Source organism: Protopterus annectens, chromosome 9.part0 (assembly GCF_019279795.1).
Source record: "Protopterus annectens isolate FY-2018-M chromosome 9.part0, PAN1.0, whole genome shotgun sequence".
Taxonomy (NCBI): domain Eukaryota; kingdom Metazoa; phylum Chordata; order Ceratodontiformes; family Protopteridae; genus Protopterus; species Protopterus annectens.
This window is the reverse complement of record NC_056743.1, coordinates 1290261701-1290288350: the sequence shown is the minus strand read 5'-3', so window position 1 is coordinate 1290288350 and position 26650 is coordinate 1290261701. Positions and strand designations below refer to the sequence as shown.

At 42.7% G+C, this 26650-nt stretch overlaps 1 protein-coding gene across 3 annotated transcripts in view; it reads left to right on the top strand.

Annotated features, from left to right (window-relative positions):
• Nucleotides 1-26650, top strand: part of OGDH (oxoglutarate dehydrogenase) — a 1195521-nt gene that overhangs the window by 1028049 nt on the left and 140822 nt on the right. For all 3 annotated transcript variants that reach the window (XM_044084237.1, XM_044084236.1, XM_044084238.1), the window contains one exon: nt 1458-1621. In XM_044084237.1, coding sequence (XP_043940172.1) covers nt 1458-1621 — 164 coding nt within the window. The remainder of the gene's footprint in view (nt 1-1457; nt 1622-26650) is intronic.

The window sequence follows — 26650 nt, the reverse complement described above, 5'->3', positions numbered from 1 at the left end:
CACACGTGTTTACATCAACCCCAAGATTGCTGTTTTCACACTGACTTTGTATATGGAAGTCTGCATTTTCAGCCTTTCAGGCTGTACGCCTTGAGATTGTGCAGAGAGGGGTATGCGATTTCCAAGTTTTACTGGTTATTCTTAATTTCAGAGGTGTGCGATTTCCAAGTTTTACTGGTTATTCTTAATTTCTTGCTTATCACACTGTTTTTTGAGGAAGGAGATGAGAATACAGTGCATTTTAGTAGGTTGGCAAAGGTATGTTTGTAATTTTCATTTAATGGAAAGTAGTTCCACTTTGTCCACTTTCATGTTTTGTTAAAAGTAAATTATGTGGATGAACCTTTTCATCTTTTGCTAATGTTAGATCTTGTATGTGTACACTGTCTGTTTTTAGTTTTTGTTTGCCCAGACTTCCATGCAATTGGTCTCCCTAGCACAATTGTACTACATCCAGTTTTGACTTACTGTAAAAGTGCCACAACTCTATAACTGTAGTGCAATTCAGATTGTAACGTGTTCTTCAGTTTTGCATGAAATTGCTGATGTACTGAATTACAATGACCAGTGCAGTCTCTGTTATTCACTGAAATTTAAGTCGTATAAAATTAATATAGTATATTTTTTGGTCTTTGTACCTGTGGTTGGTAATTAGGGCATTACTGGCTGAGGAGTTTGTGCTTCATGGAGACGTGCTACACTCTATATTGTATGGCTCCGGCTGGAACTGGCCACCTTTCTATAGGAGTATGTTATGCATAGTGGTTCCCAGTGGTTATAGCACAACTACAGATGAGGAAATACTGGTAAAATGCATTTCCTTTTCTTTGGGTTATATCTCTGGGCCATTCTTTTTGTTATGTACCTTTATTTGTAGTAGTGACTAATGTACATCTAATTTTTAACATTTTCCTTTTTCTTCTACATAGAAGCATAGTGTTAACTCGCTTCCCCTCTTAAGGGCCAAGTTTTGGTAAACGTGTTCCATTTATATTTTAATAAGACAAATAGTTTAGATAACCTTATGGTACTTAATGTACACATTGGTTGAACTGCGCTTCTTTTTTGAGAAGGACAATACGTAACTGCATTTGATTTTCTGTTCATTTCTTTAATTCCTTTTTCTTAAGTTTTGAATCTGTGCATAAATAGAATGAACATGGCCTGGTCTTTCTGGTTTGTATTGAGATGTAAAATCCTTAGTGTTTTCTTTCTCCTCTCTCTCTGTCTGTGGGCTTTTAGTTCTTTCTGTAGTTCAGTAGAGTCTGTCCAAGCAAATTAGGGGTATTCATTTGCATGAATAAAGGTGAAAAAAAGTTTAAAGTGAAATGAAGGTCATTTACTCGAGATAAGCCTGGAGATCTCCCTCTCCAAAGAGTTTGCTTTCACTTATTCTTATTAGAGTAGGGTTTTCTGCATTGCATATTGACTTTTAGTCTTTATTTTGAATTTTCTAGGGACCCATTTTTACCGTGTAATTTCTGATGATGGCCCCGCATCCAAAAATCCTGAAAATGTAAATAGGCTGCTTCTGTGCACAGGAAAGGTATACTACGATCTCATTCGGGAGCGCAAAACCAGGAACATGGAATCAAATGTGGCAATCACAAGGATTGAGCAGGTAGGTTGAAGTAAAGTAGACATCTGTAAAGAATACTACCTTCACTGTACATGTACTGAGTACTGTGAAGACAGTAATTCCTTTGATGCACTCATTGGTAAGCAGATCACATTCTATGTATAAAGTCAGTTATGAACTTCTGTTTGTCAAAGCATGATGGGTGATGTGTAAACCTCCATTATTACTGGTGCCTTTCCTGCTGGACCCTATGTACATATTTTGGCACCCATTCCTACAATTAGTAACTTTAGAAGCTATTAGTAAGCTGAGAGTTTCAAAGCCAAGTTGTATTTTCTGCTTATGGCATGTTAGAGTCATAGTATGGCCAGAGCACATGTAAATATTTATTGCAGCCTGCTTTTGTTGGCTGTAATGCATCATTCGAGACTGGAGTGTTAATTATGTTTCCTTAAGTCTCTGTGTTGAAATATTACTGTTCTAAAGAAAATTCATATACCCCCTTAACTTATTGATACAAGGAAGTTTTATATATTCCTTTGTGTACATTTTGTTACTCTTGCCATTTGGCTGATTTCTGTGAATCTCTTATGGGACAATTGCCTTTTTGTCACTAATCATAAATGCAGGCTTGCTTTGGATTAAGAGGGTGTGCTGTACTTGGAGAAAGTCATGGAGTAGTGACAGCATGACTTCAGATTTACAAAGTATATTGGTAGAATCAAGTTATGTGTTCAGTGGTCTGTCTAGGTGTGTGGTTCAGAACCAGACCATGGTCAAGTGGGGACCTAGGCAGGGTAATGGATCAGCCCCCCCCCCCCAGCCAGTGTCCATTTACTTATCTGTTTCACCCCATCTACCATAGACACTTTTCAAACTTGTTAGTGTGCACACTATTTTTTTTCCTTTCTTCTAAAATGATTATAGACATATTTAAAACTTTTATGGTAAGTTTTATATCACAAACACTGATCAGCATTTGCTAAGCAAAATAATGCAGTCTTATAATGAAAACAGACTTGGCATGAGCAGTAAGCATGTCTGCCCTTGAAATTCTCACTCATTGAAATAGCATTGAAACCCACATTCAAAGAAAAGGCATCTGGCCAGTGGCAGATTAAATTTACCTTTGAGCTGTTTTCAAACCATAGGCCCCTTGCACACATTTTTTGGACCATGCATACATGCATGTGTTGTTCTTTGATGCACCAGTCCTGATTGTATAAAATTATATTCCTTGTGTAATACAGCACCACTTGTTAGAGTGTGTTTTACGTTTGTAGGTTTGAATATTTTTCCAGTAAGCAGTTAAAACATATGAACACAAGACTGCCTACTACTGAACATTTCAACTAGAAAAGGCCTCTTAAACGTGTGTCGTCATAGACCACCATTATCAGTCAGTATGCACAATCTCTGAAAAAGTGAAAGAGATCTGAATAAGTCTTCATTAAAGAGATCTTTAATGAAGAGGTTGCTGCTGGCAAACAACTTTACATTCCAGTGTTTCATGTACAAATTCAGTGCCTGCTGACCTTGAAGAATAAATTACCCATGTTGCTTTAAAAAAAGGGGTAAGTGGTAATATTGCAGTAGGGCAGGTAATATTGGGGCAAGGCATCGAATAGTGGCAGTTAACATGACTTCAAATTTACAACGTATATTGGTAGAATCAAGTTATGTGGTCAGTTCAGTGGTCTGTCTAGGTGTGCAGTTCAGAGCCAGACTGGGGTCAAATGGGGCCGTAGGCAGGGTAATGGATCAAGCTTCCCCCGTAGCACCCCCAAGCCATTCCAGTGTCTCATTGCTTAGCTGTTTCTCCTGATTTACCATAAACACCGTTTATGGTAAATGGCTGTCAAACTGGCAACAGGTTCAGAGTTACTAGGCATCTCATCCAAAGGAGGACACTCTCAAGAGTGCAGCACCCCCATCCCCCTTAAAGGGCAGTGCTGTATCAGCACATGGGAGTAGAGCCCACAGCCTTCTGCACCAAAGACAAGTATACTACCTGCTGTGCTACTAACACTGCTTTTAAATTTTATAGCACAAGCACTGATGATGGCTGTTTGCTAAAGAAATCTGTTACACATTGAAAACAGACTTAGCATGAGCAACAATAAACTTATCTTCCCTTGAAATTCAACATTCTTTGAAAATGCACTGGAACTCAACAGTTCTTGAAAATGTACCTGCTGATGACAGATGTGTAGACGATTCAGGCTCCTAGTCTCCTGTAATCAAGGTACAGGGTTTGAGTCTGAATAAGTTAACCAACCTGCCATTCGTAACTGGGGCATTTTAAACACACCCCCCTGTAACTGTCCTGTTTTAGGCATAATGTAATGTAATCTCCATAATGTGCCGTTAAGCTTGCAGTCTCCTTTACTATCATGTCTCTTTCATCCAGAACGTAATGGTGGGTAATTCCCCATAAAAATCCACATCCCATGCTCCACTGCAATGTACATGCATCTTTAGTATGCACATGCACGGGCGCGCCTAAGGACATCCTGTGTCTGCATCCTTAAATAAGAAATGTAACCACACAAAATATGTTTTGTGGCAGCCCCTTGGCCAGTAGGCCTCTCCAAGCCAGCGGGCCCTAGACAACTGCCTAGGCTACCTAGTGCTGGATGCAGCTCTGGTGCAGTTAGCTAATTTTATTTGTTAACTAGTTATGACCTGACAACCAGTTTACTTCTCAACCTGCAAACATCAAAAAATGAATAAAAAGGCTCGTGAAATCTACGTACACGCTTTCAAAAATCATATTAACTGCTCTTACGTCTCATAATTTTGGGATACTACTCAAAAAAGTTTAAAAACTTCGAATGATAAAATGAGCAAAAACTAAGTATATCATGTCTTTATTGTGAGATGACAGTTGTTGTGTCTTTCGGCTTTTCCTGGTTAGGGGTCGCCACAGCGGAACTCCGGTCCGCTAATGATTGGCAGTAGATTTTTACGTGCTGAGTTGCCAGCCCTGACGCACAACCTTCAACGAAGGTACGCCCATTTACGCATGTCTCCACACAGAAGACGCTGTAGCTGAGAATTGTGAGATGACAGTAATGCAGAAAAATCTTTCACCTTCTGTTTATTGGTCAGATAAGTGGTAATTATTTTCAAAATTAAGACTGACGTGTATCCATGACTTTTCAGATCATTAGAAATATGAACAAATCTGTAATCATTCATTCTGTAATACCCACTTCATCAGTTCAAGGTCATAGGGATGAAAGAACACTTGGCAGCTCTAGCACTCAGTGGGTGCAAAAAGTTACCCATACACACTTTAAAAAATGAATCCTAAATGTCTGCCTAGTGATGTTGCTCAGCTCTTTATAGTTACAGCACAAATTATGTAGTGTTATATATTTAAAGAAAGGCTGGAAAGCTGAAGCTCTTCTAGCAGCAAAACCTGCAAGCTTGCTTGTTTGATAGGAGCAATGCTTGTAGGCAGAGTTGTCTTATCTAGGTAAGCCCACTGAGAGCAAGTATCCCTGTTCAGGGAGCACTGTCTGGCTAAGTGGCGTGCTCCGAATCTCACACTAGGCACATGGATGTAGAAGGAATCAAACTCTAACTTTGACTATAGGAAACAGCTAGTTAACAGCTGAGAGCCTTAATTCTCCGCTCTAACTGCCAGCATCAGAGAGCTGTATTACTTCCTTTCAATCTCTCAAACCTATGGATGTGTGTGTTAATACATACACAGTCATATGTATTTCAAGTCATTATTTGTCCTTGTTACCCAGGTAATTGCTGAAAAGGGCCCACTGACCAGCCCATGCCTGATTCAGTTAAAAAAAAAAAAAAAAAGGTGAAAACAGAGTCCAAGTTAACTTTTAATACCCTGCCTGAAGTGCAGCCTACCCATATTTGCTTATTCCATAGGGAACAGAACCATTCTTTAAATCCCAACTGAAAAACTACTCAGGCTCACTCCATGCTGTTATTACCCAGGGCATCACTTTTGTACTACAGAGAGCTGCCTGAATTTCCATACAAGAAAGATGTTGCTTGGCAATCACTGTACACATACATGCTTCTTTTCCAGGATTAATGCTACCTTTGGCTTCAGTTACAAATTCCCAACATGCTGTTCAACCTTAAGTAAGCTACTCATCTCTTACCAAAGACCTCATGTTAAAACACATTTGTAGGCAGCATCTGCCGGATTTTAAAAAGTTTGACCTAGATCCGATGCTTCTGACTTTAAATGTTTAAGAAATGCTGTTAGATCCACCGTACGAAACTGAAGGTCTTAACAGAACAGATTTTTTTAAATGTCCATCCATCCACAACCTCTTTTTTCCTATTTTTGCACATGGGGTCAGGGTGTCACTTCACCAGTGACAGTTGTCTAGAACCCACTCTATAAATTGCTTGAATAAAATGTTTGTCAAAATGGCTTCCTCTTGACCCTGTTGTTATTCACAGAGATATTTTAATTGTTTGATTTGTGTAATAGTGTTTTTAGTGGCATATAAGAGAGTGCAACATGGCTACACCTATCAAACAGTTTCACCTACTACTTGCTACACATTTGTGACCGTTAATGTAATGGATGTGGGCATAATCAAAATAGTTTCAAACGGGACAGAACAATCCAGTGGAAAACAAATTCCATGAGAAAGAGCAGTAGCAAAAGCTATGAGGAATGTCCCTTTACAGTTTGGAATATAGGAATATTCAGTTGCGGGAACACAGTCTCTTACCTGCTCAACTGTTAATGCTCAGAAGGTTGATAAACAGTTTAGTTTTACTGGAAAAATCATCACTAAGTAAAAGCAATGCCAGAGAAGAATCCAGAGAAATATAAATGCTAGTATGATAGAATTTTCAAGAGACTACAACACTTGCAGGTAAGAAATAAAGTGAGTACCAAAGTCATGGAACAGTTTCCATTCTGAAGCTGAAGATCCCTCATTTCCAGAACCAGGATTTTGTGCAGTTGGTGAGAAAGAAGCAATATAGAGGAATTGATTATATAAGACAAATGTGTCAAAGTTCAAGAACGAGGTAGTGTCACAGGAAAGTAGATACTGTAAGACTTGTACCAGTCAAGAGTCTTGTAGAGAAGCTTTTCTGACTGTGCCTCAGAGAAACGTTTTGCAGAAGCAGGAACTGTTCTGTTAAGAAGATCAAATACCCAGAGAAAAACGTGCTAGTGCGTGATGTAAATTTGTTGTGTAAAGAAACCAGCCTGATATGCGGACAGATAGAGAACTGTTCAGTTCTCTAAGGACTGAAAAATTGCATTTACTGATGTGACAAAAAAGACAGGTTATGATGTCATTTTCATTCATTGCTCAACTGATGGGTCTCTGATCCGACCTCAGATCCGTCTCTTGAGCTCCTTCCTTTACCCTCAATGCCTCAGAACCCTGTAATACATCAGATCTCGTTTGCCGCTTCTTCGCTTCAGATGTGGATCCCACCTTTTCGAGCTTATAGAGTGGTTTAATAGGCATTTTGTGAGTGTAATTTTCTAATTTTATTACCTTCTGTCTTTGCTTTCGCATTTTGTCTCTCGCCCTACTTCCCTTTTAGTGTTTTGGGTTTCTAGCATCAGTCGCTCTTTTCTTTCTTTTTTTTTTTTTTACCCATTTTTCTAGGGTACTTATTGCCATTGGTGGTACTGCTTTCCTTTCTTTTTCCTTTTTTCCCTGCCCGCTCTTAGAGTATTTCTTGCTTACCATTGCTGGTATTTTCCTTTCTTTGATTCTGCTTAAAAAAAAAATCTGTTTTAGCTGTCATGGCTGAAAAACCTGTGGGTTTTAAAAAGTGCACTTCCTGTGGGTATAAGATACCTAATTCTGATGCCCACATGGAGTGTGTGTACGGTTTGGGATTGGCCCATCTTGAAACTCCATGCTCCAGTTGTGGTGGGTTTAACTCTCAGGGTCTGACTGATTACTGCAGTAAGCTGGTCTTGAAAGGTTTGCTTCCACAAGTCTTCTTCAGAGTCCTGGGAGCACAGAAAATGGTCTCCCAGCTATTCTCAAAAATCTGCTCTGGCCACAGAGCTGCCAGACAAAATTGTGAAAACATCGGATGTGACTCCTTTGGGTCTGACTTTTGAGATTCTTAAATCTCCCAGAGTCCGATCTTCTCATTTTTCTCCAGAGCTAATTTCCTCATGGCTCAAGTCACCATTTTTACAGGAAACACCAAAGAGGATGTTGTGTGTCCCCCTCCTCTGTCGGGTCTTCCTAGAGCCTATCTGAAGCGGATGTAGATAGGATGATGATGAAGTTTATCAGGGCTCAGATTCAGATGGAGGCGCTATTGGTTCTGTGTCCCATCGAATCCATGAGCATCCAACCTGCTTCATCTGCTTATTTCTCCTTCTATAATCCATCCAGTTTTGGAGCCCTCAGATCCAGAGAATCCAGAGAGAAGTTGCATCAGATCCAACTCCAACTGTCTCCCCGAGTCATTTAGCGTCAATTCCCCTAGAGTAAGATGAGTCTCTGAGCCAAAGCTTTGATGCCGGATCCGGGGGGATGGATTCGACTCTGAGGTTGTCAGAGCAGTCCCTTCCCTTTGGCGCTGAACAGCTTGGGTCCGAATCATCCCCTGTCATCAGGATCGAGGACAGAGTCAGGGATTGTCAGGGACTGGGGCTTTGGCTCCTGTGCGGCCAGTAATGGGTTCTCCTGGCCTTTCTGCCTTTGAGAAGGTGGAGAGGGCTTTCTCTCATCCAAGAGTCCAGGCTACTGATATTTTTTCGGATCGTACCCCTCTTCCTCCAATGAATCCAAGTTCTGAGCCTCACCAGCCTATTCTGCTGGGAGAGCCTGCCTGTTCAAGCTTCCAGGCACGTCTTCTGCAGGAACTTTCCCTTTCTTCCAGTACCTCAGCAGGTCATCCCTCTGATGAGGTCCCCAGGAAGGGGTTGTGTAAAAGGAGGCACATAGATTCCCCAAGGGAATCTTTAACAGAAGACACTGACTTCAATGAAAGGGAAGGGGGTCCCCAAGGTCTTCACTAGATGATGTCTCCTTTGGAGACATTGTAGAGATCCTTTGAAAGGTGGATGGCCTTCTGGTCCTCCTTCTCTGGAGCAGTCAAGTGTTCCTAGAAGCCTTCAGATCTTTCCCATCTACGTCATGGGTTACCCCCCCCCCCCCCAGCTGATGATTTTACTGATCTGGTGTGTCGCCAGACATGGAAGGAACTGGGTACCATAGAACCCATTCACCGTCACCCTGACAAATTTCTTGCCCCTCCTGAAAGACCGGCCTTACTAGAGTAAGGGAGGTCCTGTAGGTGACAGGGTTGTGGCAGTGGCTACTAAAAAAGAGCTGGTAGAACAGAGCTATTTTGTCCATCCCCCTAACAGAGAGTCCAGGGCAGATTTGGAAAACACTTTTATGGCTCCATGGCTTTTTTCTTCGGTTGCTGAATTATTTGACACACTTCACCAGGTTGCAGAGATTTGATTAAAGAACTCTCCAAATCTCTTCCTAGTGCCATATCTGTGGAGGAGCACAAACCACTATTGTCACAACTGGCCATCCTTCAGCCTATCTCTGAGTCCATGAGGTTACTCTCTCACACAGCCAAAGGTACCTCATGAGTGGCTGGTTCAGGCATAAGCTACACGGAGATGTACCTGGATGTGCTTATGCGATTTTCCAGAGCCCTTCAAGTCTTTATTCATCAGTGTTTCCTTTGACGAATCTTCTTTGTTTGGCCCAGCAGTTAAAGAAATGCTCTCCTGCAGTGAGCAAGACAGAAAGACCTTGTCTGCCACTGGAATACATTTTTCTACCCCACAGGGATCCTTTCCCATCCGCATGGAAGTAAAAAGAGGTGGTTCCAAAAGTCATGAAGTCCTTTTCAGGACTCAGTGAGGGGAAACTTCACGCTCCCAGAGACGGGGGCATGTTCCAAAGGAAGACACAGCCCTACAGCAGAAGAGACCCACAAAACCAAAGGTTTCAAGATACCTTCTCAGATAACCCTTCCAGCGCTCCTGAAAGTTTGCCCGACTTTTCTGCTATGGATACAGTCAGGGGGTGCTTGTCTGTGCACCCAGAAGCCTAGTAGTCATTCACAAATAACACTTATGTCCAAAAGTTATTTTCAGAGGCTGTTTCATTCTTTTTTTTTTTTTTTTTGCAAACCCCACTCCTAATCCCTGACATTCCACCCAGTCAGTGAGAGTTAGCTGTCTTAGAAGTTCAAAAACTGATAGACGAGTCATCCCGGAGGTCCCACCACACCAGAGAAGATTTAGAACTTACTCAAGGTTCTTTTTAGCACCAAAGAAGACAGGAAACCTGGGACATATTCTGGACCTTGGCAATCTCAATCAGTTTGTAAAGAGGTTCCAAGTTCTGGATGGTCACGGTTCAGTCCATTCTGCTATTTCTACAAAAGGACAATTGGATGTGCTCTGTCGAATCCAGGATGTGTACTGTCACATCAATAATGAACAGATGCTCCCAAAGATTTGTGCTTTTGGCTGGGGGCCATTCACTTTCTGTTTAGAGCCCTTCCCTTTGTTCTCATCACAGCCCCCAGAGTGTTAACCAAATATATGGCAGTGGTAGGAGCTCATCTGAGGCTGCTTGGATTCAGTGTGTTTCCTTAACTTGATGCCTGGTTCCTCATCGCCCCAACAAGGCTTCTCAAAAAAGCCAGGAACTACTTGCTCCATCTATGTCAGTCTGTACGCATCACATTCAGCTATGCCAAATCTCATCTACAACCTGTCCAAGTCTTGAGATTTATACGTGCTCACCTAGACACCACCAATCAACTAGCATTTCTTCCATCAGAGTACAGTTTGTAATATTGCAAGTGAGACAGATTCTTTCACACACCCCTCCCCCAGCAAGATTGGTCCTCCAAGCTTTAGGGTCAGTGGCGGCTGCTATAACCTTGGTCCTAATGGCTCTGTCTTATATGCATGTTCTTCAATGGACTCTGGCTGTTCAGGGGTCGATTCTTCAATGTCCTCTGTCTTCACAGATAACATTAACTTGAGTTTACAAAAACTACCTCCTTTGGTGAGTAAAATCCAGTGAAGTTTGTCAGGGATACCCCTTTGTGTACATTCTGATGAAGTTCTTATATTAAAGAGAACGAAAGCACTTAACTACGTTGTAGTTTATAGTTTTTTTCATTGGCTAATGAGTATTGCTATTATTGGTGGTCGTGTTTATTCCACAGTACAGTCCTGTCCACCTCTGCCATCAAGGCAGTATGACCAGAAGTTTAATCCTCTAATGCAAGTATCTGATGAGGTCCTTTTTATTCTTCCTCAATGAATGAGCTATGGACCCAGATGCATACTTTAGACTTTGGGTCCAACTTTCGAGTTCCTCCCTCTACCCATAATGCCCTATTCCATCTTCAGTGCCTCAGATCTCGTAGGGTTCTTCTCTCAAGTGCTTATCTTAGTTGGTTCGTAAGTGAAATTGTTTTCTTTGTCTAAAATGTATCCCTTTTTTTTCTGGTTCTCTACCACCCTCTTAGCTTTCAGTCAATGTCAGGCTCCTTACAGTTAAAGTAGTATTTCCCTTTTTTACCATAGTTTGTATTCTGTTTCATGCCCTTTATCACTGGATAATTCTTCGTTACCATTGTTGGTAATTTTTCCTTTTCTTTCCTCTTCTCTAACTTTTTCTGTGTTTTATATAAAAGTCTTTCTGATCGTACCATTTTAGGTGTTTTTCTTGACAAAGTTCTTTTTTATCGCAGGACTGTTGATACATACGTTCCTGTCATGGCTGACAAGACAACAGGATTCATTAAATTTACTTCTTGTGGGCATAAAGTCCCTAAATCGGATGCCCACAAGGAGTGCATTTATTGTCTTGGAGGCACCCATCTGGATATTCACTGATGTACTTGTGCTGCATTCATTTCCAGGGTGTTAGCTGACAGGTGCAGCAAATTTGTTTTGAAAGGACTCCTCCCTTCTGCTTCAACACCTTCTTCAGGAGATCAGCCCCCCAGCAAAATTTTTAAATCTGTTCCTTTAGAGCATAGAAAGCATTCTCTGCCGAAGTCCCCTTGGACGTCATCAGAATTGCCTACCAAAATATTGAAATCTTTGGATTCAACGTCCACTGACCCAAAGACTCGTCTTACAAATCTGAAATCATCTGATCATAATGTTTTGGATCTGATCATAATATCCACCAGACCCCTGGCTTTGATCTCCGATCCTAGGCCTTCAGATCCAAAACCTGGCACTTGCACAGCCAAAGAGCTCACACTCCAGAATTCATCCTGGGTCCAATCTTTCCTACTATGCACTCTCCCTTCATGCATACTTTCAAAAAACATTCCAAGGATCAGTCCACCACATCGCAGGTCCGCCAGAAGTCTCTCAGAAGTGGACGTGGATGGGATGATGTGAAAATTTCTCAGAGCTCAGAATCCAGATGGGGGTTATTCCAGCTCCGTCCCCTATTGGATCCATGAGTCTTCCAACCACTACTCTCACAATACTGTCTCCTCCAATCCACCGTTCGGTTCTGTTGCCTACGATCCATTATCATTCAGAGTCTGATCTGAAGAAAAACACTTTCAACTCCCAATAGCATCCCTGACCAGTTTCACACCTATATCTTCAGATCAGAATGGGGTCTGGAGCCAAAGCGTTGGTGTCTGGTCCGTGGTGCAGGTATCTACTCTGTCGGATCTATCTTTGTCCCTCAGTGCCTTGGCTCTGGACAGCTTGGTTCCAGTTCCTTTCTCCAGGTACAGATCTGGTAGGAGTCATGTGATCTACCCATACTGGAAGTCTTGGCTCTGGTGCAGATGATCACGACGTCTCCATGCCTGTCTTCCTTTGAGGTTGTGGAAAGGGCCTTTTCTGTTCTAGAGATCCAGTCTCTCATCCTTCGAACCCACTGCCTATTCCCTTCTTTGGTTCCGAGCTCTGAGTCAGTCAGACCTACTCCATAGGGACAGCCAGTTCCAAATAACTTCCAGTCGGTTCCCATAAAGGAACAACCCCTTTCTTCAGATACCTCCCGTGAACATCCCCCAGAGGAGGATCCATTGGAAGAGAGCATGCAAGAGAAGACAGAGTCTCTTTGAGGACTAATCCTTCATTCATGCCTAAAGTAGTGAATTAGCTTTCCTTGAACCTAACCTGCCTGTTTTCTTTCCACAACCTCAGAATTCCTCAGAAAGGGAACTTCATTCCTTGGATGTGCACAGGCAGCTCAGATTCTGCCTAGATAAAACCAAGTCTATTAGAGAATCAGACCAGTTATTTGTCTCCTTTCACCCTAGAGCCATAGGCAGAGCACTATCTAAATGAACCATTGCTTCATGGATCTCAAAGGCCATCTCTTTTGCCATGACTTCCATGGCAAGCCTTTAGCCTCGAAAGTAAAGGCTCATTCCACTAGGGCTGCAGCTTCTTTGGCTGGACCATGCCACTATTATAGAGGCAGCTACCGGGTCTTTTGTTCACAGCTTCACCAAGCATTATAAACTGGATTTAATGTCCAGATCCAGAGCTGGCTTTGCCAGATCTGTTCTGCAGGGTCTCCTTGACTCTTCTCGTGCAACAACCACCCAAGGGAATACCTAATAGATTTGGTACTCTTCCTACTGTAATGAATACTGTAACATGAGAATAGAGGACATTGAATAGTTGTGTAAAATTTTAACATAACCTTAGCTGTCCTTCTCTTCCATGTTGCAGAATTCAGAACCCGCCCTCCTCCCCTCTATACTTTATGTTTGGGGTTTTATGGTTATATAGTTTGGAGGAGGTGTTTACATGGTGTTGGTTATATTACTATATGTAGAATGTTCGCATAGTCCCAGGTAGACCCTTTTTTGTTTTCCCTTTAGGCTCCTTTCTGTAGTCTTGTTTAGCTGGAATGCTTTCTATTCATTCAGCCTTGTCTTCTGCGGCAGTCAGTTCTGACTTGGGTATGTGGAAATGTCTCAAGTCTCATTTATAGCCGACGTCAGTTTATGGCACTATGGCACTAGCATGTACCCCTAACTGAAGATTTTGGTATACTGGCCGGATGTACATTGCTGCAGGCAGCCATATTCCTAGTGTAATGAATACTACAACATGGAAGAGAAGGCGTCTATGGTTATTCTAACATTTTGCACAATTATTCTTTTTATGGAAAGGAATAAGACACCTCCCTTCTCTTAGTCTCTACTTCATATTGAATTGAGGCCACAAGTGATGCAGGGTATCCCCTGGAGGAAAACGTTTCAGCCAACTTCTGCCCATCACATAAAAAAGGGCCTTTTCTGTTCCTAGAAATCCAGTCTCGCATCCTTTGGATCCACTGCCTATTCCCTGTTCAATTCCAGGCTCTGACTTGATCAGGCCTACTCCACAGGGTCGGCCATTTCCAACTAGCTAATAGCCAGTTCCCATAGAGGAACTCCCTCCCCCTCTCTTCAGATACCTCCCGTGAGCATCCCCCAGAGGAGATCTATTGGAAGAGAACATGCAAGAGGAGGCACGTAGATCCCCTGCTGAAACCTCTTACAAAGGATACTGGTTTCGTGGAAGGAAAAGGGTCCCCCAGATCACCAGATGATGTCTCCTATTGGAAGCATATTAGAGATTATTAGGCAGAAAGGTGGTTGTTCTTCCGATAATCCTACTCCAGAGGTATCAGAATGTTTAGAAGCTTTTGCTTCTGGCCCATTTACATCTTGGGTTACACCCCCCACCCCCACCCCCACAATTGAGCTCATTGATTTAGTTTCCCACTGGGCATGGAAGGAGCTGGATATCATTGAGCCCATTCAGAGGTGACCTGACAAATTCTTAGCTCCCCATAAAGATAGACCCCACTGAAGCAAAGGAATCCCAGTAGATGCTATGGTGGTAGCAGGAGACACTAAAAAAGAGCTAGCAGAGCTTGTCTGTCCTTCTGCCAGACAGAGAGTCTAGGGCACTGGACAGATTCAGAAAACAAGTCTTTGCCTCTGCAGCTTTCACATTGAGGTTTCAACTACCTGGCATATTTCACAAGACTACAGAGAGATTTGACAAGGAGCTATCAAATTCTCTCCAAGATCCATGTAGGGACAACTCTTCTAGAGGCAGAAGAGGCAGTTCCAATGGCAGATGTCGCCCCAGAGGCCGTCTGCAAATTCAAGGTTTTCACGATTCCTATCCAGACAGACCATTTCAACAACCCTAAAGTGCTGCCCAACTGTCCACTTCTGGATGCAGTCGGGGGACAATTGTCCTTGCGCCTTGATGTCTGGGCAAGTACAACAGAAGGTTCCTATGTACTAAAAGTAATATCCAGATGATATTCCATACCACTTTTCCAACCCCATCTACAAAAGAAAGTAGCTTTCCAACATTCCACCCAGTCAGAGGAAGGCAGCAGCACAGGAATTCAAAAGTTGGTAAACAAGAATCATCCAGAAAGTCCCACCAGACCACATAGGATTCCAGAACTTTTACTGCCAAAAAAGACAGGGGACCTTAGACCAATTTTGGATCTAAGCAAACTGAATCAGTTTGTGAAAAAGTCAAAGTTCCTATTGGTCACAGTACAGTCCATTCTGCCAATTCCTCACAAGGACAATTGGGTGTGCTGTGTAGATCTTCAGGATGTGTGCTGCCACATCAAAATAGACAGGCGCACCCAACAACACTTGTGCTTTCAGCTTGGAGTAATATCTGCCCTTTGGACTCACCACAGCCCCCCAGGGTGTTCACAAAAGTGTATGGCAGTGGTGGCAGCTCACTTGAGACTCAAAGAATTCAGAATGTTTCTATATCTAGATGACTGTCTCCTCACTGCCCCCTCCATGCATCTCCTTCAACAATCCAGGGACTATTTGCTCCAGATTTGTCATTTACTGGGAATGACAATCAATTACACCAAGTCAAACCTAACACCAGTACAGAGCCTGGAGTTTATAGGTGCACATCTGAACACGACAACACAAATTGTATCCTCACCAACTCATTGCATAGATGCACACTGACTACAATTTCATCAGATTCCTTAGCATTCATCTTTTCCAGCCAGATTCATTCTTGAAGCACTGTTGGCAGCAGCAGCAGTAGTTCTGTGCTTCCTTTAGCATGATGCTAGATGCTTGTTCTTCAGTGGACTGATACTGTACCCAACTCCAGATCTCCTTTCACACCACTCAGGGATGAGTCACCCTAATATCCCAGCCCTCAAACTGACTGCATAGTTTTTCCACTTCAGTAATTGTCAGCCCAGGCTTTCTTCCCCAGTACGTACTGTTATCCTCACAAAAAGACTCCACCAAGGAGGTTTAAAAAAGCAAATGGATAAGATTTTCCCTTTGGGCACTGAAAAATTATTTTGAGCCTTTTCCTGCCCTAGTTTCTGCTGTTCTTGAATTTCTGTCTGTTTTTAAAGAAGGAGCTAGTTTTTCCTGCAATTAAACTACAGTTGGCAGCCATTTGAAACTTTCATACAGGAGGCAGTTATTATTCCTTGGCCTCTTCCAAATTATGTAAAGCCTTTTTAAAAATAGTTTTTCTCCTTAGACCTCCCATAAAGGATCCTTCACCTCACTAGGAACTGACTATAGTGCTTACAAGGTCTGACTCAAAAACCTTTTGAACCTTCAGCAAAAAATGATATCCAAGATTCCTGTCAAGGAAACTAGCCTTAGTAGTTATCACTTTTGCAAAAATAATTTCTGAACTCCAGGCTGTCTCATCAAAGACTCACTACATTATTTTCCATAAAGACAGGGTTACTTTAGGAACAAACCCTTCCTTTTTACCTGGAGTGGGTTCCGAGTCTAGCATTAACTAATCCATTCATTTACCATTTTTTTCAATTTTTTCAAACAAAGGAAATTACATGCTACATCTAGATGTGCACAGACAATTATATTTTTATCTACACAGAACAAACCAATTAGAAAATCAGATCGGATATTTGTTTCCTTCTCACCAAAAATACTTTGTTATCCAGTTTCTAAAGTTACATTAGCTCAATGGATTACAGTTTGCATTTATTGGATCTGTTCTCAACAAGACATCTACCAAGACCACCTAAAGCTGACTCAACTAGATCCATGGCCAGTTCATCTGCCTTTTGGTCAAGAACTGCTGATGATGATTGTGCTGTAGCCATTTAGTCCAATGCTCATAACTTTGTTGCTCATTACAAATTGGATCTAGTATCCAGAAGCAGAGCTGCCTTTGGCTCATTGGTTCTCTTGAATATCTTTCTATGATGGCTACCCAAGACCATCATTGCTGGGGACTCTATCCCAATCGTTGAGGAAGAATGAAAAGGACAACATCAGATTTAAAAGTTTTGTATTCACCATAAAGTCATCTATGTTGTCCATTTTTATTCTTCAACTGCCCCTCTATCCATCCCTATTCCTAAAACCTTCTGGAGGAACCTGTTGGATTATTAGTGAAACTTTTTGTTCCATGTTTGAACCCTATTCTTTCAGCTATCCCTTTCTCTATCTAATTTACGGGGATTTTATGGCAGCATACTCAATCTAAGATATTGAGGATGGACTAGGTTTTGTGGGTTAGAGAGAGGAGCCTGAGAGTTGGAGCCAAAGTCTAAAGTATGTGGCCACGTCGGATCCATAACCAGTTTGTTAAGGAAGAATGAAAAAAGACAACAACACAGATGTCTAGTTATGGTGAGTACTTAAAATTTTTTATTGTGTAGTAAATATAACAGTCTTAACTGCATAGCCTTATAGTTAATTTCTGAAGTCATTGAGTAGCTGTCCACCCATCTCTGTCAAGACAAGCATCTTTTCCCACTAACTGTAGCCTGCTTGTTGTCCCAAATAAACTTTTTAACCTCCCTATACAGAGCACTGCAAAGACCTTCATCAGCCTCCTATATTCACCCTTATCCAAGGTAAATAATTAAGGAAACAATAAACATTTTTAAAACTAGTGTTTTATTATTTACATCCAAAGAAAGCAGTTTCCATCTTTGAATAGCCTTTAATGTCCTGTATTTTACTTTCTATAAGCATTCCATTAGTGATGCATCATTTCTTTTAGTCATTCAAACCTCCGAATACCTCATTTAGTTGTGCCCCACTTTAAGTAAGGAAACTGCTGAACTAAGTTACCAGAGGGGAAATAATTCACTAAGAGCATTTTTGTCCTCATTAATCTTGATCCTGAAATGCTGTTAAAGTAATTTGTTTTTGGAGCCCTTCTGGTCTGGCCCATCTACATCTTGGGTGTACTCCACCCGCCCCCCCCCCGTGGATGACCTTATCAACCTGGTCTCCCACACAGCATGGAAGGAGATGGACACTGTGGTGCTCATTCCAAAGAGAGCTGATAAGATCCTTAGTGCCCTATCCAATAGGCAACAATGGACCAAGAGATTCCCTGTAGGTACCATGGTTGTTGAGGAAGCCATTAAAAAGGAGCTCGCCGAACAGCGCTCCTCTGTCCATCTCCCTAACAGGGAGTCTAGGGCTTTGGACAGATTCAAGAAGCAGGTGTACGCTTCAGTGACTTTCGCTCTGCGATCGTGAATTACCTGGCACACTTCACCAGACTACAGAGGGACTTAATTGAGGAACTCTTTAGATGTTCTTCACGTTTCACTGTTGCAGTCATCACACTTGGTTTTCCTGCCAGGGGTAGCCCTCAGTCAGCCCAAATACCAGAGGCTTAGTATTTCTGTGTCTGTTGCTGTCGCTCCAGGACTGATGAGACAGAGGGGGGAAATAACTATAATGGTAGACCCCTCACAGCAGATGGGTCTGCAAAATCCAGGATTGTGCGATTATTTTTTTTTTTTTTTTTTTTTTTTTTTTCTCTGACAGGTCCTTTCAGCACTCCTGAGAGGTGGCCCGACTGTCCCTCTTGGGAGGCAGTCAGGGGGCACTTGTCCTTGCACCCAGACACCTGGTTAGCCATCACAAACCATTGTTGGGTGCAAAGGATGACATCCAGAGGATATTCCATTCAATTTTTCCAGAATCCAAAACAAAGCAAAAATCTCCCCGTTATTCCACCCAATCAGGGGGAGGAAGCAGCATTACAGATTGCAAAACTGCTAGAAAGAGTCCTCCAGGAGGTCCCACCAGACAAAGTTGGATCCGGAATTTATTCAAGGTTTTTTTAGTGCCAAAGGAGATAGAGGACCTAAGGCAATCTTGGACCTAACCCTACTAAACAAATTAGAAAATGTGAAGTTCTGGATGGTTATAGTTTACTCCATTCTGCCTCTATTACAAAAGGATGACTGGATGTGCTCCATCAACCTTCAGGACATGTACTGTCACATCCAGTTGAACAGGTTCTCCACAAATTTCCAGCTGGTGGCCAGTCATTATCAGTTCAGAGTACTGGCCTTTGGTCTCACCACAGCCCCCAGGGCATTTTCCCAAATGCAAGGCAGTAGTGACAGCTGACTTAACTGCAAGGATTCAGTGTGTTTCCTTGTCTAGATGACTGGCTCCTGACCCCACCAACCAGGCATCTCCTGTTACAATCCAGGGACTGTCTACTACAGTTAGCCCATACCTTTGGCATCACAATCAGCGTCCAGAAATCTCAACTACAACCCAGTTGTAAGACTTTATAGGAGCTTGTCTAGACACAGCCAGTTGTCTTGCCTACCTGACTCCAGACAGGATTTACTGTTTAAGATCACATATCAGACAAATTCTAGCCATCCCAATACACCCAGCAAGCCTAGTTCTCAGAGCATTAGTTTCGATGGCTGCCACAATAACCTTGATTCCAACAGCTCGCTTACACATGAGAGTACTCCAATGGACTCTGGCGAGTCCAACAGTCCTTGCACATCTATGCGCTGACTCACCCATTAGGTTGTCCCACATATGCAAAGACTTTCTTATGTGTTGGCTCCACTAGGAAGAAGTCACATAAGGACAGCCCTTTGTTCTTCCATCCCCCAGTGCCACGTTGACCACAGACGCTTCCCAGCTGGGGGGGGCATTATCTGGGTCGCACAATTTGCATGTTATTGTCCTAGAGATGAGAGCGGCACTTCTAGAATTACAAGCACTACCTCTAGGGACTGTTAACAGTGCAAGCAAGCAATATGTCGGTGGTATGGTACATCAACAGCAGGGAGGAACCAGGTCTTACCCCTTGCATCGAGAAGCAATGAGGGCTTTGCAATGGGCGACCTCTTCCAACCACTTCCTTATTGCAACTCACATTCCAGGGAAATCCATCATTCTGGTGTACAGGCTCAGCAGAGTTATTCTGATGCCTCACGAATGTCTCTAAATCAATCAGTGGCAAATGCCATCTTCCACATGTGGGTTCAACCTTTCTGTGATCTCTCTGCTTCGCCCCCTCAACAATTGCAGCAGATTCTTTACCCTGATCCTTCCACAGGAACAGCCACCCAGCGATAGTCTAGTCTATGTTTGGCCCTCTGGGCTTCTTTATGCCTACCCTCCTCTACCCCTCATACTCAAATTTCTTAAGAAAGCTCAGAGGTTGAAGAGCAAAGTGATCCTCATTGCTCCCTTCTGGTCTTGACAGATTTTGTTTTCCTTTCTTTGGTCTCACTTAGTACACCCTTTGTGGGCGCTGGAACCAAATCCAGAACTTCTGTCCCACCCTTCAGGGCAGGTTCACCCGGATCTCCCAGGATTGAAATTAACCGCATGGTTTCTCCAGTTTCAATGCTGGCTTAGAGGTACCAGGCTTCCTTCACCAGTTCAGATGATTTTAATATCTCATAAAGCCTCTATCATAAAGATTTATAAAAGTAAGATTTGGGCTCACCAAAAACATTTGGATCCTTTTACAGCTTCTATTCCCCCAGTTTGGGATTTTCTTGCTTCAGTTTTCCAAAGTAGGGCGAGTTTTTCTACTATTAAGGTGCAACTGGCAGCCATCTCAAACTGTCACATTGGGGACAGTTTATCTTCTTTGGCTTCATCTAAACTATGCAAGACCTTTCTCAGGGTTGCCTTTTTACTTAGACCACCTATAAAGGACCCCATTCCTCCATGGGATCCAAGTCCTTTCGAACCCTCATCCAAGGTAGACTTGAAACGTCTGTCCTGGAAAATTGCCTTTTTAGTGGCATCACATCCGCTAAAAGGGTATCTGAGTTGCACACTTTATCTGTCAAACCTCCCTACTTGATTTTAAATAAATTTTAGTGATCTTGCATGCAAAGCCTTCCTTTTTGCCTAAAGTTGCCTCTGAAAGCAGTATCAATCAGGTCATTAACCTGCCAGTTTTCTTCCCCAATTTTTAGAATATGAATGTGAATATACTGCTCATTTGTTAATGTTCATAGACAGCTGCGCCTTTATTTAGACAGAAAAAAATCTCTCAAAAAAACTGATCCGCTTTTTGTCTCCTTCTCCACTGTTAGGAAGGGAAGGGCAGTATCCAACTCAGTTTGTCTAAGTGGATCACAGACTGCATTTTTCATGTGTATTTTGCTAAGGGAATACCTCTATCTGGTCATGTTAGAGCTCATTCTACTAGATCTATAAATACATTTCAAGCCTTTTGGTCCAGAGTTCCGATAGAGGACATATTTGCAGCTGCTGTATGGTCGAACTCCCATACCTTTGTCATACATTACAACTTAGCTATTTTGTCTAGAGGTAGGGCTGCTTTTGGCTCTGCAGTGATTCGGAATATCCTTCCATGAGGGCCACCTGGGGTCACTATAACTGGGGACAGATTGAGGAACAACATCAGATAAAGAAGTTATGTACTCACCATAACGTTCCATCTGTGTTGTCCATTTTCATTCTTCCTCAACCATCCCCATGCCCCTTCTGGGAAGATTTGCAAAGGTGTTCTAAGAACCACACTGTTTCTTTTGAGCTCCTGGGTTCTGTCTGCTATATATCTGTCTTAGGATAGTTTTCTTTCCATTATTTTATGTATCTTCTTATACAGCTGCAGCAAACTTGATCTGAAGTAATTGGGAGGACAGTGGCATTATATGTAAGGGAGGAGCTTGAGAGTCCGATCCCAAGCTATAAAAAGCGTCCAAAACTGATCCAAGGTTCGGATCTGAACCCACAGGTTGAGGAAGAATGAAAATGGACAACAGCAGATGGAACATTATGGTGAGTACATAACTTCTTTTTTTCCATTTTGAACACAGTGATAATTCCATAACTCCCTTAAGAATTTCTAAAGCCTCTTTAAAATAAACTTTTTTTCCTAAAACTTCCTATCAGAGACCCAGTACCTACATGGTATATTACGATCATGTTGCAAGCACTGACTTGCCCACCCTTTGAACCGGCAGCATCAGCTGATTTAAAATTCCTTTCATCAGAAGTTTTCTAGTGGCTGTTACTTCAGCCAGATGAATTTCTGAGATGCAAGTACTTTCATGCACACCTCCATATTTGGTCTTTCACAAATATTAAGGACTAATGCACCTTTCCTTCCTAAGGTGGCATCTAAATACTTTGAACCATCAGTAAATCTACCAATCTTCTGAGATTTTCAAACTTACATGCTTCATATGCTGGACTTTCATTGTCCACTGAGATTCTGCCTTCGCAGAACCAAATCCTTCAGAAAATCAGACCAGTTATTTGTGGCATTCTCAAAGCCAAAGTTAGGCAAAGCAGTGACTAAAGTGACTGTTAAGATGATTTTCTGAGTGCATTTCCTTTGCTAAGACAAGGCCATCTTATGTAAACAATCTAAACCTTAAGCTTACTCCACAAGGGCAGTGGCCACATCAATAGACTTTTGCCAGTAGCATCCTATTGATATTTGTGCAGCACCTATTTGGTCAACAGCACATACATTTGTATCTCATAACCTGGATGAATAATCAAGGTCACGTTCCTCTTTTGGCACCACTATCCTCAGAAATGTCCTTCCTTGATGCCACTTGGGTCTGTATGACTGATAATCTCTCCCACAGTTGAATTAGATGAAAAAAGATAACATTGGATATGAAAGGTAGATACTCAACATGACAGTAGATCCACATTGTTTGATTTTCGTCCTGTTCAACATCCCTCGCATCTGCACCCTTCCAAAATGTCACAGGATTCTGATGACGAAGTCAACACTGGCATTCCCTGCTATGAGCAGTCTTTACCATCAGTTCCCCATAACCTGACCATTTTTTTCTGTCATACGTTGTGGAGATGTTCTTTGTGTTTGATTGTTGCAGTCATTACATTTGGGTAATCGGCTGGCAGGTTGCCCTCAGTCAGCCTGAATAACAAAGCCTTGGGTCCTGCATTGGTTGCTGTCTCCTCTTCCATGACATCAGGTTGTCAGGGGTATAAACCATGCAGCTAACGCCATCTTTTTGCCGCACGGTGCCCGAAGCAGAAGCAGTTCGCAAGTGCCGGTCGTCCGACTCCTGAAATTTTCGTATTCGAGTTTCAGAACCGAAGTCTTCAAAGTAAAGCTAAGTACCCCGTTGGGGAAACTTTTTCTTGCTCCTTACCGATGTCCATAAAAGTTAATAATTGCATTACTTGTGGGAAGCAAATACCTCATAAGGATTTTCATTTGTACTGTATTCCTTGCCTAGGCCCTGATCACAACGTGCCTTGCTGTAGGTTTTGTGCTAGATTTAGCCAACGCACTAATAAGCGTCGGTATATTTTTACTTCTAAATATTTTGGTTCAAGGTTTAATTATCCTGAAATGTCATCTGTTTGGAATCCGACTACTGGAGTTAATAAAAAATGCAAAGAAAAAGAGACTGACTGTCGAGGTCCAAAACAGACGAAGCTTCTCCTAAGCCAGTCGACGGTTCGCCGGTACTCAGTGAGGCGCTTTCGCAGCCCCTGATACCTGCTACTTTTGAGTCGCAGGCCTCTACCGAGACCCATTTGGAGTCCGGTATGCTGCGAGATTCCCAGAGTATTGAACCCGTGGATGGGTCTGAAGCCGCTGAGCAGGCACCGGCTTCTGAGGGTGTTTTCAGGCCTCAACATTTTTATATTAAACCAACGCCAGCAACAAAAACGAGGTTAAAAACAATTTCTATGTCTAAAAAATGGGTTCAGGTGCCTAGGCAGCGAAACATTTCCCTGTGGTACATTTGACTGGGGTCACATGCCTGAATTTACATTCAGCTGCAGAGAAATATGGCTGTTTGCAAATTCCCTGTGGGCAAACAGAAGTATAAGCTGCCATGCCCACAACTTCAGTAACCAAATGCACAGGGGGAAAACAATATCCATAGTCCCCACGGGAACATGAGACAGTAGGCAATATGGCAGGCAGCAGCAGGCTGGCCAGAGGGCATGTCAGTGGCAGTAGAAATGCAGTGCACAATGGGCAATGCCTTTATAATTGGAGTGTGTGGACCCACTACCCCCTTCACAGTGTCTAGGGAACATTATCAAAAACGAGCATAAATGTGGCTACAGTATCCTGCAGGACTTCCTCCATGCTGTAGCACACTTCTACATGTTGTAATTTGAAACAGCCATATTTCTCTACAGCTGAATGTCACTTCAGCTGTGTATCCCCAGTCAAATGCATCACAGGGAAATGTCTCACGGCCTAGGCGTCTGAACCCATAAAAAAATGATGCATGAGCCACGTGCTCAGGCCCCTATGCCTAAAAAACAGATGATCAAAATGGCTGAGGATTTAATTACCTTGATCAGGGGTTCCCAACCCCCCCCCCCTCTGAATCAAAAAAGAGGCTTGGGGGTTTCCTCCTTCTTCCTCAGCATAGGCCTTTGGCAATCCCCCCTGTATTAGACATTGTTGATGTGTTCTCGGAATCAAGCATGGCTTCTGATTCCCTGCCTCCGGTTCCTAGCAAGCCAGACAGATATTACAGGGTTCTTGACTCCCACAAATTTCTTTTCAATAGTCCTGCTGCTGATCTTGAGACTATTTCTCAGGGTTCCAAGGGTGTAAAGGCCTCTACAGCCAAAAATCCTACCCCTTCTGATAGATATTCCAGGGCGCTGGATAGATGGGGTAAGGAGGTTTATACGTCTGCAAACTTGGCAATCAGGGCTTTAAACTGGCAGTTTCATATGCTTAAATATCAACAGCATGTTATAGGTTTACTGAAACAGAAAATGGTGTTGATTTCTGATTGTGCGGAAAATAGAGTTACAGGAATTATTGCATTCAGCAGAACAGGTTGGAAAGCATACTTTGCAATGTGGTTTTGATTCCTTGGAGGCCTGTTGTAGGGCTGCCATTACTGGATCTGTGATAAGAAGGCATGCCTGGCTCAAGGAGCAAAATCTGCCTGATCATGTTAAAGCTAAATTGTTGGATGCACCTTTGCAGCATGATGCTCTGTTTGGTAATAAGGCAGAAGAGGTTTTAAAGAAAATGGAAGACAAAGCTAAATCTGTGCAAACTGTAAAAGATTTCTTGCAAGTGCAGCCACCCAGGTTCAGTAGGCACTGGCCTACTAAAAACTGGTCCTTTCCTGTGTCCAACAGAGTCACTCCGGGCAAATCCAGGCGCTCAAAAGGCTCCAGATACCAATCACAGGGTTCTTACAGATCAAAGCAATGGGGTGCCTCCACCTCCAAATCTGGAAGAAACAAAGCACAACCCTACAGTAAGCAGTCTCAATGACTTTCCTCTACCAGCACCACACACTTATCTTTTGGCAGCCCCCTTGGGGGGGAAACTAGCACTTCATGCTCAAAATTGGTAGTTAATTACCCAGGACACAAGTGGGTATTAAACATAGTATCCCAGGGGTACAGATTTCATTTCCATACTTTGCCAATTCCAAACGGATGGCCGGATCTGCCACAAAACCAGTGGGCAGAGGCCAAGAAACAAGTCCTGTCCCTCATGGATATGGGGGCTATTCAGCTGGTACCAGAAAAGGAAAAAGGACAAGGTTTTTATTCAAGACTTTTCCTGGAACCCAGAAAAGACAATTATTGGCGCACAGTACTGGACTTATCGATTCTGAACACATTTCTGGACATTCCAAAATTCAAAATGCTGACTTTACAACAGCTACTGCTTATGCTAGGCAGGAATGCTTGGTTAGTAACTCTAGACTTAAAAGAGGCATACCTGCATATCCCAATAAGGGAATCATGCAGAAGATACCTCCGCTTCAAAGCAGGTCTTTTGCATTACCAATTCTGTGCACTGCCCTTTGGCTTATCTACTGCGCCCAGGGTCTTTACAAAGTGCCTGGCACCAGTAATTGCATTCTGCAGACAAAGAAGCATTCAAATGTACCCTTATCTGGATGACTGTCTCATTCAAGCAGAGGACAAGGACACTCTTCTTCAACATCTGGCATTTGTAAAAAGGCTTCTAGCATGCTTAGGGTACACTATAAATGGAAAGAAATCACAACTGGTACTCTCTCAAATAATTACATTCCTGGGTGCAAGCTTGAATACAACTGCCCAGATGGCTTACCTCATGCCAGACAAACAAAGGCAACTGACAACATACTTCAAACAAATGGCAACAAAAACCCAGATGTTCATCGTGTTTCACTGCTGCAGTCATTACACTTGGGTTATCCTGCCGTCAGGCGGTCCCGCAGTCGGCCAGAGTTCCAAAGTCTTGGTCCAGTGTCGGTTCTTCCCTGACATCAGTGCACCAGGGGTATATAAGATGCAGCAGACGCCATCTTCTTCAGTCTTTCTTGCCGCGTGGTGTCCGAAGAAAAAGCAGTTCGGTGCCGGTCGGCCGACTCCTGAGATTTTCAAATTCGAATTTCAGAACCGAAGTCTTCAATAAAGCTAAGTACCCCGTTGGGGAAACTTTTTCTTGCCTCAGACCGATGTCAGTAAAAGTTAATAATTGTATTTCTTGTGGGAAGCAAATACATCATAAGGATTTTCATTCTTACTGTATTCCATGCCTAGGCCCAGACCACGACATCACTAGTTGTCGGTTGTGTGGTAGATTTAACAAGCGCACTATTAAACTTCGGTTTGATTTTGCTCACTATTACTTTGGCCGAAAGTTCAATTATACCCTGCTGTCAGAAAAACCGACGACCGGAATACACAAAAAACGCAAAGACAAAGATAAGGACAGGCATCCGAGGTCCAAAACTGACGATGAAGGCTCTTCTAGGCCAGTCGCCGGTTCTCGGTGAGGCACATTCGCAGCCCCTGACATCCGCTACCTCAGAGCCA